This window comes from Balaenoptera borealis, assembly GCF_965194805.1.
Source record: "Balaenoptera borealis genome assembly, chromosome: 8".
NCBI lineage: Eukaryota > Metazoa > Chordata > Mammalia > Artiodactyla > Balaenopteridae > Balaenoptera > Balaenoptera borealis.
The window spans coordinates 75,958,654-75,975,662 of NC_138865.1; the positions used below are offsets into that span (position 1 = coordinate 75,958,654).

Here is a 17,009-nt window from a genome sequence, read left to right on the forward strand (position 1 = left end):
GATAGACCCAACAGAGGGCAGGACTGGTCATCTCCTGCCAACAATGCTACATTTTTCAGGGGCCTCCACCCAGCAGCCTCACTCAGCATTCCTCTGATGCATTTGCCCTTTTGCCCAAAGTTCCTGTGTCACTGCACAAACTGGAGACCCTGGTCTTCTCCGTTTTCTGTGGCCTCCAACTCTGGGGAAAGATAGTCTGAGTAGAACCCACCCTCTGTTCTGTTCAGTCTCAGGAAGCCAGAGGGGCTGCTGTGGAAGCCATGCAGTTTGTGTGGAGAGAAGGAGCAGGGGCTGATTTGCGGCCCTTGCCTAGTCAAGTTCTGCACCCAAATTTCCATCCACATTCATCCGCGATGTTTTCATGTCTCACAAGAAGCGGCATCTGCTTGGCCAACCGTGTGTCTGCCCTGGGGCTAGAGGGGTGGGGTTTTTTTTTCCAGTTTTCACCAGTGCTCCTAGTATGACCCTACTCTTGCCCCATCTCTGGCTGGCTCTGCCCTTAATCATATCTCTTTAATCTGGTAGCACAAGGTAAACCTGAATCAGTGGTGAAGCAGATATGACAGTCAGGGTATAGTCTTCCCGCCTAGTTGACACCCTCTAATGGTATGAGTGATTCTCTCTACTCCTCTCTTCCTTGACATGAAGGAGAGACTCTCCCTCCACCCCACCCCTGAGGGGTATTCCCATATGAAGAAGTGCTTAGTACGGTTTTCTTGAACACTATAATCCCCAAAAGGCCACCTCTCTCCTTTCCAGACCTCCTAAATGAGACCAGTTTAGAGGTGGTGGTGGGTAGTTGGGCTCTCAGCAAGCCCTGAGCAACGTGGGTGGCTCGACTGCTGGTGGTCTGCGGAAGTCAGAATGCAGGGTCCTTAGCATTCCCTTTGTTCTTAACTCTGGATTTAGTAGTCAATTCCCAGAAAATGGGACCCCACATGGAGACCCACAGAGTCCCCATGAAAAAGTTTCAAAAGTGCTTTTAAACAAAACCGTTTGTGATCACATGTGTGGCTCAGACTTTGTTTCCAATTGTTAACTGCTTTCTTTGTTTCTCCATGTAGTACCTCTGGGGTTTGCCATATGGCAGTTTACCTCGGAAAACGGTTCCCAGAGCTGAAGAGGCATCGGCAGCCAACTTTGGTGTGTTGTATGACTTCAATGTAAGTGATTCCACACAGCTGTGTTCATAAGAGGACAGATTTTTTTTTCCATATTCTGAAACTCCATGGCGTCCTCTTCTGAGGCCAGATGAAGGTCTTAAGAGAGATGTCTCTGCCCGCTTTAAAAAAAAAGAAAGAAAGAAAAAAGAAAAAAAGAAAGAAAAAGTAAATAGAGTTTGGGAATGTGATAATATGATTAAATGGGAATGTAGACTATTGAATGAAGGTGAGCTCAGAGTTCAAAGACTTCACGTGAATATTATTATCTCTGACTTTGAAAAAGGACAAAGGAAGAGTTTGCAAATGTGCTTTTTGAAAAATCTTGTTGGATTCTTCGGGCTTTGATATTTCATATTAACTTCTTCACTTCCTAAACAAATCTGTTTAGCATTACTGAATAGTCAATACTAAATAAAGCTAAATAGTAAGTACTAAACAATACTAAATTCTAACTTCTGTATAATATGAAAATGAGCATCACTTGATCGTGGTACCCAAATGAGCGTCATTCCATTGTAGCACTAGAATGAGTATTACACTTCGAGCTCCCCTAGGTGGGGATTATTGTCATGGCAGGGACTCATTTCTGCCCATTGAAAAATCATTTTGGAGTGTGATTCAATTCTGTGACAATTCAATTCCACACATTCTTTTTAAAATAGTGGCCAGGTTAGAGATGTTTGGAAATGTATAGGATGAGAAAGTAGCACAGTGGAGATTGGGGAATTAGTAATACAGGAATTTTTAAAGAGTAGAAAATGAGAATAAAATTTTATGTAGACCAGGGAATGAAGGAAGGAGAGAGACAATAAAGTCTTCATGTTTATAGAATTAATATGCATATTTCACAGATGCTTTGAATTCTACCCTCAACCTCTCTAAATCGTGAGCTTCCTAAAGAGGGGCTTACATCTGCTGCATCTTCTTTGAAGCCCTTAACATAATACTCAACCAATAGAGGCTTAATGAATCTTGTTGACTGGGAATCCTGAGCAAGGGGGAGGATTTGTAGAGCATTGAGATAAGAACCAAAGAAATTTATGTGAGCAGTACCAGCAAATGTAAACTTTAGGAAAGGTTCTCAGTCTCTGAGTAAACAAGGCAGCTATAGAATAAGCATAAGGCAGAGCGGCAGCCCCAACTTTGTGGCCTTTGGAATCTTAAATCACACCCGTCAGTTGGAATTTTCATTTCCAGTCAACATTTATTTATGGAATATAAACAGGCACTGGTTTTACAAAGATGAATGTGACATGGCTCTTGACCTCAAGGTAGTCATGACAGTAGAAGAAAGATACATAGGCAACTAGTATACAGTGTGTTCCACACTTAGTAAAACGATGGCAAAAAAAAAAAAAAATACTGGGGAGCCCTGAGGAAGCGGTTGTCAATTTTGCTAGGGTGTCTGGATCTCAGAGAGGAGATAGCCTCTGAGTTAGATTTTACTTCTTTTATTTCTTCTTTCTATCACTTCATCTTCTTCCATCTCTCTATCTTTATCTCTCTCTCCTTCCCCCCATTTACATTTCAAATAATTTATTACTATGTACCCCCCAAACTATTTTTATTTCTCATTCTCTTCCTCTGATTAGTTAAATAATAAGCTTCCAGTCTGGTTAATAAGAACAAGAACTAATAATATTATTGGCATCTTCTGTTGTTTTAGTCATATCAAAGAAAGGAAGAACTAAAAATATGAACAAAAGGCCTTTTGGCTTTTAAACATACATTTTTGAAGTTTCTACACTTATAAATTTGTCAAGTAACTAAAATAAAAAGTTTTGCAAACAATGTCCATATGAGATTTTAAAGGTATTAATAACTTGAGGAAGACAAAGAGGAAGGTGGCACTAAGAGAGCTGCTAAGGGGTGTACCAGAGGGTCTAGGAGGTGAATACAGGAGGAAACTAGGGGAAAGGTTTGGGCAGTGAGTGTGCTCACCAAGATTTTATTATTGCCCTCGACAGCTCTCATGTCCAGTTTGGTGAAATACTATTTACAATGGATAGAAGAAGATGGAAACAGGAGTATCCTATGTTACTCACCTTCCTTTATAACTCTAGGCCAGCCTAGAAATTATTCTAAGACAATGAGAGATTATTAAAAGGTCAAGAAAGAGTCATTAAAGTGATATTATTCACTTATTTCTTAATTTTTCTGTGTACTGTGATCACTTGATTTTTTGACATATCACAAGAGTTTTAAGAGAGTGCCCTTAGATCTTCTATCCCATGTCCCACATTATAAAGTTAGGGAAACTTTGAGTCTCAGAATCATTTTTAGGGTCTTATGGCTAATAAAAGCCTCCTAATCTAGTGTTCTTTCTATGTCTTGTATCACATCAGTAGTTTTTCTGTCATAATTTCCAACATCCTTCTCACTGACAGTTTCTGGAACACAGACTGACTCCATTTAATGCTGTATCTCACAAGGGGAGAAGGGGTTGAAGCAGTTGGATCCCATTTCCACCTTTCATAATAAACATGCAATTCCTAAATTAGCTTCTCAAATAGAAAGGTTCAATATTTACCCTTGCCTGAATTCTTTACTTGCTCCTTAGAACAATTACCTCATAGAGATGCCCACTCTATATTATAAGATGATCTAAGTGGACAGCCCAGTATTTCATCTGTCATAGCACCATGGAGGAAACCATTGTCCAGATGTCCTTGAGATCCCTGGAAACTCAGAATTCTGCACTTCCAAAGAGCCCAGAGATGCCAGGAGAAAAAGACATGTTTCAGGCCCAGGGTAGAGATGACTGGGGCCTAAATGATCTAATTGGAACATGAGCTGGTTTTTTGCATCTAAGAAGATTAATGTACCAGCTTAGCTAAGCAATGCCATATAGATGCAGGTGAAGAGAAGCAGAATCAATTTATAGGACACTGTAAAATAGATGCAAGCATGACCTCTTGTGGTAGAAGAGCCTATAGGTTGGGAAGGATTTGAAAACCTTTGGGCTGGAGGTGGCGAGGTTGTGCAGGGGGAGCTGCCTCTCTGTTGAGTTCATATTAGAACCTTGGAACTTCTCTCTGGACCCCCTCCCCTGGAAGTATCCCCTTGGAGCTCAGTGCTCTGCCACCTGTAAGCATGTATCATAATTCATCCAAATTCCCTTTAATTAATAGCAGACAAGTACCATGTGATATGTGCAAGGTCAGCCAGTCTTATGGCCTCTCAAGGTCACCATTTACAAAGCACCATATTTTTTATTTATTTATTTTTAATTGAATACCTAGGGATGGGTCTTACTGAACAGGAGGAAAGTACGTTTTATTAAAATAGTAAGAAATAGGGAGATTGTCTAATGTGCATGTTATGAATCAAATTGGCAGAAGTAGTATTATTTGAAGCAGTAGAATTAGAACGAGTTTAAGTCAGTAAGAAGAGGATGTCTTTCAGATGAATGGATAAAGAAGATGTGGCACATATATACAATGGAATATTACTCAGCCATAAAAAGAAACAAAATTGAGTTATTTGTAGTGAGGTAGATGGACCTAGAGTCTGTCATACAAAGTGAAGTAAGTCAGAAAGAGAAAAACAAATACCGTATGCTAATGCATATATGTGGAATCTAAAAAAAAAAAAAACATGCTACTGATGAACCTAGTGGTGGGGCAGTAATAAAGATGTAGACATAGAGAATGGACTTGAGGACATGGGGTGGGGAGAGGAAAGCTGGGGCAAAGTGAGAGTAGCATCGACATATATACATTACCAAATGTAAAATAGGTAGCTAGTGGGAAGCAGCTGCATAGCACAGGGAGATCAGCTCGGTGCTTTGCGATAACCTAGAGAGGTAGGTTAGGGAGGGTAGGAGGGAGGCTCAAGAGGGAGGGGATATGGGGATATATGTACACATATGGCTGATTCACTTTGTTGTACAACAGAAACTAACAGCATTGTGAAGCAATTATACTCCAATAAAGATGTATTTTAAAAAAAGAAGAGAATGTCTTTGTTGGCAAGCTATTTGGAGACAAGAGAATGATGCAGGAATGATAAAGAGGAAGAGACTGTAGAGCTTTGGTGTTCTCGTAAGGGAGAGAGGGAGGAACGAGGAGGAATTTGGAATGAGCTTGAGCTGATATCAGACAGTGAGATCATATGGGTAAAGATCTGAGTTGTGAATAAAGGGAAATGCATTTAGCTTTCCAGCTTGAGAGCATTTTGTACATTGCATATTGAGATAAATGGTGAGTCAAACTTTGCTTCCCGTTTTCCCCTGGTCATCATAGATATGGGAGGTGGGGGGAAGCCCTAGAAAGGGCAGGAGAGGAGAGTTAACACGCATTCTGTGTTAAGCAGGCACATACATTAAATTTTATCTTCATGACAACCCTTTAAGACGAAGATCAGTAATCTTTTTAGAGTTGAGGGGATTGGGACTCAGAGAGGTTAGTTTCCCAAAGACAGCACAGATAATGAAAGGAGGCATTGAAATTCAAACTAAAAGGTGGCTGACTCCAATGAAAAATTGTTTGTTGTTCTCTAACATATCACCCCAAGCCTATTCCTTCTGCCCACTTTGCCACATCTCATTCTTGAGGTCTGTCCTAGAGGAGACTGTCACAGTCTAAAGGTTAACAAACAGCTGTTCAGTTCCTTATTTTATTGGCATCAATGGTTCTTTTAAGTAGCGATATTCTAAAGCGAGAGCATCCTCTCTCAGGTAGTCTCAGTTCTCTAAGTTCCTTCATCTCTTATAGTACCGGCCACATTTAGAAGAGATATTTTTGTGATTCACATATGGAATGATACATCTTTTCTTTAGGAATATTTCAGTAGTTCAAATACGTCCTTGTTTTCAGGGAGCTCCCCTTTTTAAAACTGAGGTAAAATTGACTTACAACATTATATTCGTTTCAGGTGTACAACATAATGATTTGATATTTGTATATATTGCAAAATGGTCATCACAATAAGTCTAGTTAGCATCTGTTACTGTAGTGAGTGGCCTCATGTGTCTTACATGTGAAAATGGGAAGATAATGAAAATATCCAAGTTTCTGGCTGGGGTAACTGGGTAGGTTGGTGGATCATTCCCTGAGATAGGAGGAACAAACAGGTTTGGAAGAACTTTTTTTTTTAATGTTTATTTATTTATTTATTTATTTTCTAATTAGTCATCCATTTAATACACATCAGTATATACATGTCAATCCCAATCTCCCAATTCATCACACCACCCCCTCACCCCCCTGCCACTTTCCCCCCTTGGTGTCCATACGTTTGTTCTCTACATCTGTGTCTCAATTTCTGCTCTGCAAACTGGTTCCTCTCTACCATTTTCTAGGTTCCACATATATGCATTAATATACGATATTGGTTTTTCTCTTTCTGACTTACTTCACTCTGTATGACAGTCTCTAGATTCATCCACATCACTACAAATGACCCAATTTCATTCCTTTTCATGGCTGAGTAATATTCCATTGTATATATGTACCAAATCTTCTTTATCCATTTGTCTGTCAATGGGCATTTAGGTTGCTTCCATGACCTGGCTATTGTAAATAGTGCTGCCATGAACATTGGGGTGCATGTGTCTTTTTGAATTATGGTTGTCTCTGGGTATATGCCCAGTAGTGGGATTGCTGGGTCATATGGTAATTCTATTTTTAGTTCTTTAAGGAACCTCCATACTGTTCTCCATAGTGGCTGTATCAATTTACATTCCCACCAACAGTGCAAGACGGTTCCCTTTTCTCCACACCCTCTCCAGCATTTGCTGTTTGTAGATTTTCTGATGATGCCCATTCTAACTGGCGTGAGGTGATACGTCATTGTAGTTTTGATTTGCATTTCTCTAATAATTAGTGATGGTGAGCAGCTTTTCATGTGCCTCTTGGCCATCTGTATGTCTTGTTTGGAGAAATGTCTATTTAGGTCTTCTGCCCATTTTTGGATTGGGTTGTTTGTCTGTTTAATATTGAGCTGCATGAGCTGTTTATATATTTTGGAGATTAATCCTTTGTCTGATGATTCATTTGCAAATATTTTCTCCCATTCTGAGGGTTGTCTTTTCATCTTGTTTATGGTTTCCTTTGCTGCGCAAAAGCTTTTAAGTTTGATTAGGTCCCATTTGTTTATTTTTGTTTTTATTTCCATTACTCTAGGAGGGGGATCAAAAACCATCTTGCTGTGATTTATATCAAAGAGTGTTCTTCCTATGTTTTCCTCTAAGAGTTTTATCGTGTCTGGTCTTACATTTAGGTCTTTAATCCATTTTGAGTTTATTTTTGTGTATGGTGTTAGGGAGTGTTCTAATTTCATTCTTTTACATGTAGCTGTCCAGTTTTCCCAGCGCCACTTATTGAAGAGATTGTCTTTTCTCCATTGTATATCCTTGCCTCCTTTGTCATAGATTAGTTGACCATAGGTGCATGGGTTTATCTCTGGGCTTTCTATCCTGTTCCATTGATCTATATTTCTGTTTTTGTGCAGTACCATATTGTCTTGATTACTGTAGCTTTGTAGTATAGTCTGAAGTCAGGGAGTCTGATTTCTCCAGCTCCGTTTTTTTCCCTCAAGACTGCTTTGGCTATTCGGGGTCTTTTGTGTTTCCATACAAATTTTAAGATTCTTTGTTCTAGTTCTGTAAAAACTGCTATTGGTAATTTGATAGGGATTGCATTGAATCTGTAGATTGCTTTGGGTAGTATACTCATTTTCACAATATTGATTCTTCCAATCCAAGAACATGGTATATCTCTCCATCTGTTGGTATCATCTTTAATTTCTTTCATCAGTGTCTCATAGTTTTCTGCATACAGGTCTTTTGTCTCCCTAGGTAGGTTTATTCCTAAGTATGTTATTCTTTTTGTTGCAATGGTAAGTGGGAGTGTTTCCTTAATTTCTCTTTCAGATTTTTCATCATTAGTATATGGGAATGCAAGAGATTTCTGCACGTTAATTTTGTATCCTGCAACTTTACCAAATTCATTGATTAGTTCTAGTAGTTTTCTGGTGGCATCTTTAGGATTCTCTATGTATAGTATCATGTCATCTGCAAACAGTGACAGTTTTACTTCTTCTTTTCCCATTTGTATTCCTTTTATTTCTTTTTCTTCTCTGACTGCTGTGGCTAGGACTTCCAAAACTATGTTGAATAATAGTGGTGAGAGTGGACATCCTTGTCTCGTTCCTGATCTGAGAGGAAATGCTTTCAGGTTTTCACCATTGAGAATGATGTTTGCTGTGGGTTTGTCGTATATAGCCTTTATTATGTTGAGGTAGGTTCCCTCTAAGTGGGTAGGTTCCCACTTTCTGGAGAGCTTTTTATCATAAATGGGTGTTGAATTTTGTCAAAAACTTTTTCTGCATCTATTGAGATGATCATATGGTTTTTCTTCTTCAGTTTGTTAATATGGTGTATCACATTGATTGATTTGCGTATATTGAAGAATCCTTGCATCCCTGGGATAAATGCCACTTGATCATGGTGTATGATCGTTTTAATGTGTTGTTGGATTCTGTTTGCTAGTATTTTGTTGAGGATTTTTGCATCTATATTCATCAGTGATATTGGTCTGTAATTTTCTTTTTTTGTAGTATCTTTGTCTTTTTTTGGTATCAGGGTGATGGTGGCCTCATAGAATGAGTTTGAGAGTTTTCCTTCCTCTGCAATTTTTTGGAAGAGTTTGAGAAGGATGGGTGTTAGCTCTTCTCTGAATGTTTGATAGAATTCACTTGTGAAGCCATCTGGTCCTGGACTTTTGTTTGTTGGAAGATTTTTAATCACAGTTTCAATTTCATTACTTGTGGTTGGTCTGTTCATATTTTCTGTTTTTTCCTGGTTCAGTCTTGGAAGGTTATACCTTTCTAAGAATTTGTCCATTTCTTCCAGGTTGTCCATTTTATTGGCATAGAGTTGCTTATAGTCGTCTCTTAGGATGCTTTGTATTTCTGCGGTGCCTGTTGTAACTTCTCCTTTTTCATTTTTAATTTTATTGATTTGAGTCCTCTTCCTCTTTTTCTTGATGAGTCTGGCTAATGGTTCATCAATTTTGTTTATCTTCTCAAAGAACCAGCTTTTAGTTTTATTGATCTTTGCTATTGTTTTCTTTGTTTCTATTTCATTTATTTCTGCTCTCATCTTTATGATTTCTTTCCTTCTGCTAATTTTGGGTTTTGTTTGTTCTTTTTTCTCTAGTTCCTTTACGTGTAAGGTTAGATTGTTTACTTGAGATTATTCTTGTTTCTTGAGGTAGGCTTGTATAGCTATAAACTTCCTCTTAGAACTGCTTTTGCTGCATCCCATAGGTTTTGGATTGTCGTGTTTTCATTGTCCTTTGTCTCTAGGTATTTTTTGATTTCCTCTTTGATTTCTTCTGTGATCTCCTGGTTATTTAGTAACGTCTCGTTTAGCCTCCATGTGTTTGTGTTTTTTACAGTTTTTGTCCTGTAACTGATATCTAGTCTCATAGTGTTGTGGTCAGAAAAGATGCTTGATATGATTTCAATTTTCTTAAATTTACTGAGACTTGATTTGTGACCCAAGATATGATCTATCCTGGAGAATGTTCCATGCGCACTTGAGAAGAAAGTGTAATCTGCTGTTTTTGGATGGAATGTCCTATAAATATCAATTAAATCTATCTGGTCTATTGTGTCATTTAAAGCTTGTGTTTCCTTATTAATTTTCTGTTTGGATGATCTGTCCATTGGTGTAAGTGAGGTGTTAAAGTCCCCCACTATTATAGTGTTACTGTCGATTTCCTCTTTCAGAGCTGTTAGCAGTTGCCTTATGTATTGAGGTGCTCCTATGTTGGGCACATATATATTTATAATTGTTATATCTTCTTCTTGGATTGATCCCTTGATCATTATGTAGTGTCCTTCCTTGTCTCTTGTAACATTCTTTATTTTAAAGTCTATTTTATCTGATATGAGTATTGCTACTCCAGCTTTCTTTTGATTTCCGTTTGCATGGAATATCTTTTTCCATCCCCTCACTTTCAGTCTGTATGTGTCCCTAGGTCTGAAGTGGGTCTCTTGTAGACAGCCTATATATGGGTCTTGTTTTTGTTTACATTCAGCCAGTCTGTGTCTTTTGGTTGGAGCATTTAATCCATTCACGTTTAAGGTAATTATCGATATGTATGTTCCTATTACCATTTTCTTAATTGTTACGGGTTTGTTTTTGTAGGTCCTTTTCTTCTCTTGTGTTTCCCACTTAGAGAAGTTCCTTTAGCATTTGTTGTAGAGCTGATTTGGTGGTGCTGAATTCTCTTAGCTTTTGCCTGTCTGTAAAGGTTTTGATTTCTCCATCAAATCTGAATGAGATCCTTGCTGGGTAGAGTAATCTTGGTTGTAGTTTCTTCCATTTCATCACTTTAAGTATATCATGCCACTCCCTTCTGGCTTGTAGAGTTTCTGCTGAGAAATCAGCTGTTAACCTTATGGGAGTTCCCGTGTATGTTATTTGTCATTTTTTCCCTTGGTGCTTTCAATAATTTTTCTTTGTCTTTAATTTTTGCCAATTTGATTACTATGTGTCTCGGTATGTTTCTCCTTGGGTTTATCCTGTATGGGACTCTCTGCGCTTCCTGGACTTGGGTGGCTATTTCCGTTCTCATGTTAGGGAAGTTTTTGACTATCTTCAGATATCTGAAGATAAAATATCTTCAGATATTTTCTCTGGTCCTTTCTCTCTCTCTTCTCCTTCTGGGACCCCTATAATGCGAATGTTGTTGTGTTTAATGTTGTCCCAGAGGTCTCTTAAGCTGTCTTCATTTCTTTTCATTCTTTTTTCTTTATTCTGTTCCACAGCGGTGAATTCCACCATTCTGTCTTCCAGGTCACTTATCCGTTCTTCTGCCTCATTTATTCTGCTATTGATTCCTTCTAGTGTATTTTTCATTTCAGTTATTGTATTGCTCATCTCTGTTTGTTTGTTCTTTAATTCTTCCAGGTCTTTGTTAACATTTCTTGCATCTTCTCGATCTTTGCCTCCATTGTTTTTCCGAGGTCCTGGATCATCTTCACTATCATTATTCTGAATTCTTTTTCTGGAAGATTGCCTATCTCCATTTCATTTAGTTGTTTTTCTGGGGTTTTGTCGTGTTCCTTCATCTGGTACATAGCCCTCTGCCTTTTCATCTTGTCTATCTTTCTGTGAATGTGGTTTTTGTTCCACAGGCTGCAGGATTGTAGTTCTTCTTGCTTCTCTTGGAGAACTTTTAAAATATACTGAGTTCAAGGTTCTTGTGGAACATCCAAGTGGAGTGAGATGTGTAATGGGTATTGGGCATACGATCTAGAATTCCCACCATTAGTGTCAGTTGCGGATCATGGCACAAAAGGCAAACAGAAGTTTCCTTTACAGAAGCCAGCATGGCTAAAAAGGCAGTGTGGCATAATGAAAAGAACTGAGTCATGGGATTTAGACAGACTTGGATTTGAATCCTACCACATACTACCTGTGTGATATTAGACAACCACTCTGAGCCTTTTATGCATGGATGGGCACCAAAAAAAACTGTCTACTTCACAGCATTTTGAGGGCCAGAGTTCACTGCCTAGGGTCCCATAGACAGGTAGAAGTTCATTCCCTCTGCTGAAAATGAGAGGCTCTGTGAAGGCGCAGCCCAGCTTCATTGTAATCTACATGCTTCCTAGCTTAGAACCGTGTAACATCAGTTTTATAACTCTAGATCTGGGTTGGAGCAAAAGGAAAAGAAACTCGGAGGCGAGCAAAGCATTAGATGGAACTTGGCAAGTCTGGTTGGAGAGAAGGAGGGTGGCCGGGGGCTGGATATCAGCATGTACCACATAAGTGCCAGGCTGGCTGCTATTCTTATAAAGTTGGTCGAGGTTTGTTTTGGGTGTTGTTAGCCATCTCACTCCTTGCTTCTCTCCCATGTCCCGAGTGTATCAGAATTTAAATGATGTCATTCCCTATCTTTCATCCACACTTGAAGCTTTCTTTAACACTAAGGTATAAATGACTGATAACAGCTCAGAGAAAAGTAGAAATATACTCCTACTAGTGTGGTACTACTTCCCCTTCACATACCCTCAGCAGGCACAGTTCACAAGTTATAGCTTCCTTTCCTATTAGTTCTGACTTCACGAGGTTTTTTTCAAAATAATGGTCTGACAGTTACTACAAACTAAAAAGGCTTACTAAGGATGATGAAACTCATTTACCATCGTGGGGATAGAATGTGAGTATTCACTCACATTCACTTTCACAGTGAGTATTTATTTGTAGTGAGAAACACCAAAGGGATGGAACTCTAATATAATTTCAGGTGACACATACTTATAAAGGGGACATTTGCATGCAGAACTTTTTCTAGGGGCCTCTGTAATCCAGTCTCCCACTCCATCTATGTATAGTATTTGGGAAATAAGTTCTCGATAAAAGTTAGTTAGATAAATAAATACATGAGTTGATTCCTAGCGACTGCATCATCAAAGCATTCTCATAGATGTGTGTCGGTTTCTGTGGACTAGACCAGCTGCAGCATTCAAACAGAAATTAGAGTCTTGGTAGACAATGTGCAAGCATGGAACCTAGAGTTGGACAGGAATTTTCTGTGCTCATTTGAAACTTGGCTCTGACTGTGGTTTCTCTGTCACAGATTTTGGGATGGGAGAGTGCTCCCACAGGGAAAGCCATGTGCGCTGACATGGAAACCGAATGGAACCTTGGCTAGGCTAGGAGTCGTTGCTATTTTAGTCACTTCCAGATGTCTGCTATTGGAGTTTTAAGGGAAAGGGAAAGATGTGTGGCATGTGGTGGGCCACAGGGTGGAAGGGGAGGGGAAGACCTCTTTTAAGCCTTTCAGTGTGTTTAAAACCACCCCTCAATATGTTACTGAGATGGATTGGATAAGGCTTTTAAAAATTGTGCACTTCAACAGTACCTCCTCTTTTTACATGCTTCGCTGCATATGTAGAAATAGACCAACTGAAGAAACCTTTGTGAAGTAATCAGGATTCCAAAAAAAGGGCTCTTACCCCCATTGGTTGTGATCTAATATTTATTAAGTGCAGCCATTGAACATATGCTGAATGACACATACACCAGGTGAGTTAGCTGCCCCAGAAGCTACTGTGCTAACCTAACAAGCTCACTAGATGTTTGTTACATATCTACTTTCTCCTTTCATGTTATTTTGGAGGTGGCTTTTAATCCCAATACTGTCATTATGAATTAGAAAAAGGAGTCAGGTTGTAATGTTTATGTATGTGAAGATGAGGCCCTTTGAAATCTTTTCAAAAGGGGTGTCTAGATCCTTTCCAGGAGGTCCTGGCACCCACTCTGAACCAATCCAGGGGTCCAGGGACTTCTTGTTTCTTTGTTTTGCTGGGTAGATATGGCATTAGTATGATACAAGTCCTGGTAGGCAAAGAAGGCATAGGAGAAGCAGTATCGCACAGTGGTTAAGCATATGGATTTGAATTAGACAGACCCCGTTCAGGTTCAGACTCTGTCACGTACTAGCTATGTGAACATGGACAAGTTACTTAACTTCTTTAAAGCTCAGTTTCTTCATCTGTAAAATAGGTGTAGAGCTATTGAGTCTTTTTCAGGTGGGGAAGTGATGGTAAATAACACCCCCTACCTTGTCGACCCAGGTTGTGAGCTAACCAGAAATAAGACAAAGGGTTAGACAGGTGGAGGTCAACATGCCATCTTTATTATTGTTAAAGCTGATATTAAAGAATATGGCATCTTTTTATGGGCAAGCGGGCTTCAGAGGCAGACCTTCCTACCCAGCAGTCCTAGACCAGGACAGGATGCCCCTCACAGGGGCAGAGCACAGCATGGGATCTCAAAGGAGGAGGAAGAGTGGTGCCCCACATCATCCCCATTCCTCATCCATTCTCTACTATCAGATGAGTTTCTCCTCCCTGGGGTTAGTATGAGGCAGTGGAGAGGGGCTGGGAGTTTTACAGTTATGGTTCTTCTCTACATGGCAAGTAACAAGTATAGAGGAAAACGATTGCCCCTAACGGTAGCCACTTCAAGAGGGTTCTTGTGAGGATTCTGTAAGAAGAAGTAAGGTGTCCAGCACATGCTACCTGCTCAAAAAAATTTATTGATTGATATTATTACTGCAATTATCGTCTCACTTCACAAAGCATAGTAGTTTTAAGTTATTGTCAGAGAGATGAAGTCAGAGAGAAGCTGGGGAAGTAGATATATAGTAATACAGAAACAATGCTGCCAAGCTAAGAGTGAAGAACACAGTGAATGAGAGAAGGAGAGAAAGATGAAGACTATTATAAGGGAAGCAACATCAAAATATGCCATGTTCTGTGTATAGAGAGCAGTTACTCAGGTGGCTTTGGAAGATGGTGATAACAACCCTGGCAGGTAATTTTTGGGAAACAGCATGTAATTTCATGAATAAACATGCTTGTTAGGGGATAATAGTCTTGATGAATGGAAGGTTGTGCATATTGGTTCCAATGTCATCTCACCTGCTCCTTGTTTTTGCTAAGTGTGAGCTGAAATGTGGCCTCTGTGGCTTATGGAGAACCAATCTAACTGTGGCTCAGGTGACTGGAAGTGGAAACCTGCCATGACACTTTGAGGAAGCACGTTTCAGATCCTCCCCCCAATATTAAGCAGGCTCTTAAAATTGTAAATTTAATGACACCATGAAGTGTGTTTTGATGTTTCAATCAGTGGGCATTTCACGGTAATGGCTCCACAGCTGAGCAAGCCTATATTTGGTTAAAAATTTGGCCTATTTAGAAGTCCCTGAATTTCAAGTAAACCAAGAGGCTGTCAATCAATGTGGCAGCTGAAACAGTCACTCCATGAAGCAAAACAATAGGGCTCATGGCAGAGCCATCTCCCAAGTTTGAAAATTAATGCATTTTGTTATTCCTCTTAGAAGTCGATCTTTTTTCTTTGAGTTGCTCTTCACAGCATCTGTTAAGTGGCTTTGTTGTTGGATTTTAGGGATTGGCTCAATATTCTGTCCTCTTTTATGGCTATTACAACAATAAACGAACAATTGGATGGATGAATTTCAGACTGCCACTATCCTATTTTCTGGTGGGGATCATGTGCATTGGATACAGCTTTCTGGTTGTCCTTAAAGCGTAAGTTTCATTGGTCTCTTGGGAAGCAAACAATGATTTCTGGAATCAAATGGAAAAATTAATTTGAGAACTGGATTTTCTTTTTTTTCTGTTTCATGTCTAGAGAATGCAGAGTATTTAAGAGATAAAATGTGGTTTTAATACCTACACTAATGTTAGACTATTACATCTCCCAAACAAAAGGGTTGAACACAAGTGCAGGACTTTGATCATCTCACTGGGTCACAGTGATGGTTGCATGCCTACCCTGTGGTTGAGCATATTTTAAAATTGTGCTTTTTTGTACTTTAAGGTGTGAATCAATGTTTCAAACAAGACAGGGAAACAGCTGCTGACCCCTCTTTTTGCATACAGAAAGGTTTGTGACTTGCAGAATCAGCTCAATAGATAGAATCTGTTGTTCTCTGTTCATTAAAACAAACAAACAAACCCAGAATAATCACTCATCCAAAAAATTTCAGCTGTGTAATATAGCAAAAACAAATAGCCCTCAACGAGACCATCATGATCAACTGTATAGTCATGTTTTATTTTTGAAGAAGATTTATTAGAGCATGGAAAAGAATTTCATTGGGGAACTGATGAAAGTGCAGCCCATTTTTTCTCCCTGTCTGAAATATATTTTTAAAACCTCACTTGAAGACACTGCAGAAACCTAGCACAGTCATTTAGGGCTATAAATAATATGAATAATCCATCCTTTAGCTACTTTTCTGAACCAGTTTAGCAGGTGTTGAAACATCTCAATTAAAGTCTCCACCCTTCTATTTAACTATGCACAAGGTAAATTGGCCTTTTGCTTCATTGCAGGGAGGGACCTCTACCTGAGGATCCAAGTCCTCTTGAGCAGGAGGTTTCTGGAACAGTCTATGGCATGCTTTGTGTCCTGTCCCCTGCCAAACTTATTGGTTCCTCCAGAGAAAACTATTATGCTTAGTTTTTAAGCCCTTTCAGGACTTGAAAAAGGCCTTAATGGAGATCCCATATCCAAAATCTTTATCTACTTGTCCAAGTGTAATCAGAGACCCTGAGTATGTAAAGTATCTGTCTACCTGAAAAAGTACTACCACATTCCAAAAAATCTAAGATATTTCTAGTCTTTTGGCCATTTTGATTTGGCAGGACTAAAGTCAAGGGTACAGTTACATTACAGAGGCCTTGCGAGTATCGTTTCCATGTTGGTCCTTTAGTCTCCATAGTCACTGAGGAAGCATGTCTATGGATGTCCAAGTCCTCAGCTTCTTTTAGTGACTGTGCAGAGGCTACATACCCTAGTGGGCTCTTGAGCCATTCTTCATGGAATCAAATACCAGCTCTAGCCCGTTCTAAAAGAACTTTGACAAATTGTTCAACTGCTCTATTTTCCCGTTTCTAATAGAGGTGTAATAACACCTTGATGTTAGGATGGCTATGAGGCCAAAATGAGTCAGTACATACAAACACTTAGAACATGGCTGGCATACGGTGATTGACAAATGTTGACTGTTTTATTAGGATTGTAATTCATAGGCTTATTGAAAAACCAAACAAAGCCAACATGGTAGGAATTGAGGTCATATGATAGCGCCAGCAGTAGGGTAGTCACATATGGTTATGTAGTTATACATTAATAGATTTGCACATTTATTATAATAATTTTCTGGCAGATGAGTGTAAAGCATCTAGAACAGCATTATGCAAAGAGCTATAAGACAAGGTACATATAATTTAAAATATTCCAGTAACTATATTAAACAAATACATAGGTGGAATATATTTTAATAATATATT

General features: G+C 39.1%; 1 protein-coding gene across 24 annotated transcripts in view; it reads left to right on the plus strand.

Moving 5' to 3' along the window:
• Positions 1–17,009, plus strand: part of TMC1 (transmembrane channel like 1) — a 431,339-nt gene that overhangs the window by 323,860 nt on the left and 90,470 nt on the right. For 23 of the 24 annotated variants that reach the window (XR_014247278.1, XR_014247279.1, XR_014247280.1 and 20 more), the window contains 2 exons: positions 1,065–1,163; positions 15,097–15,239. Coding sequence is in view for 20 of the 24 variants with exons in the window: in XM_082401409.1 (XP_082257535.1) it covers positions 1,065–1,163; positions 15,097–15,239 (242 nt within the window). In the remaining 4 variants the exon portion in view is untranslated. The remainder of the gene's footprint in view (positions 1–1,064; positions 1,164–15,096; positions 15,240–17,009) is intronic. The other variant, XM_082401406.1, reaches the window with a different exon arrangement.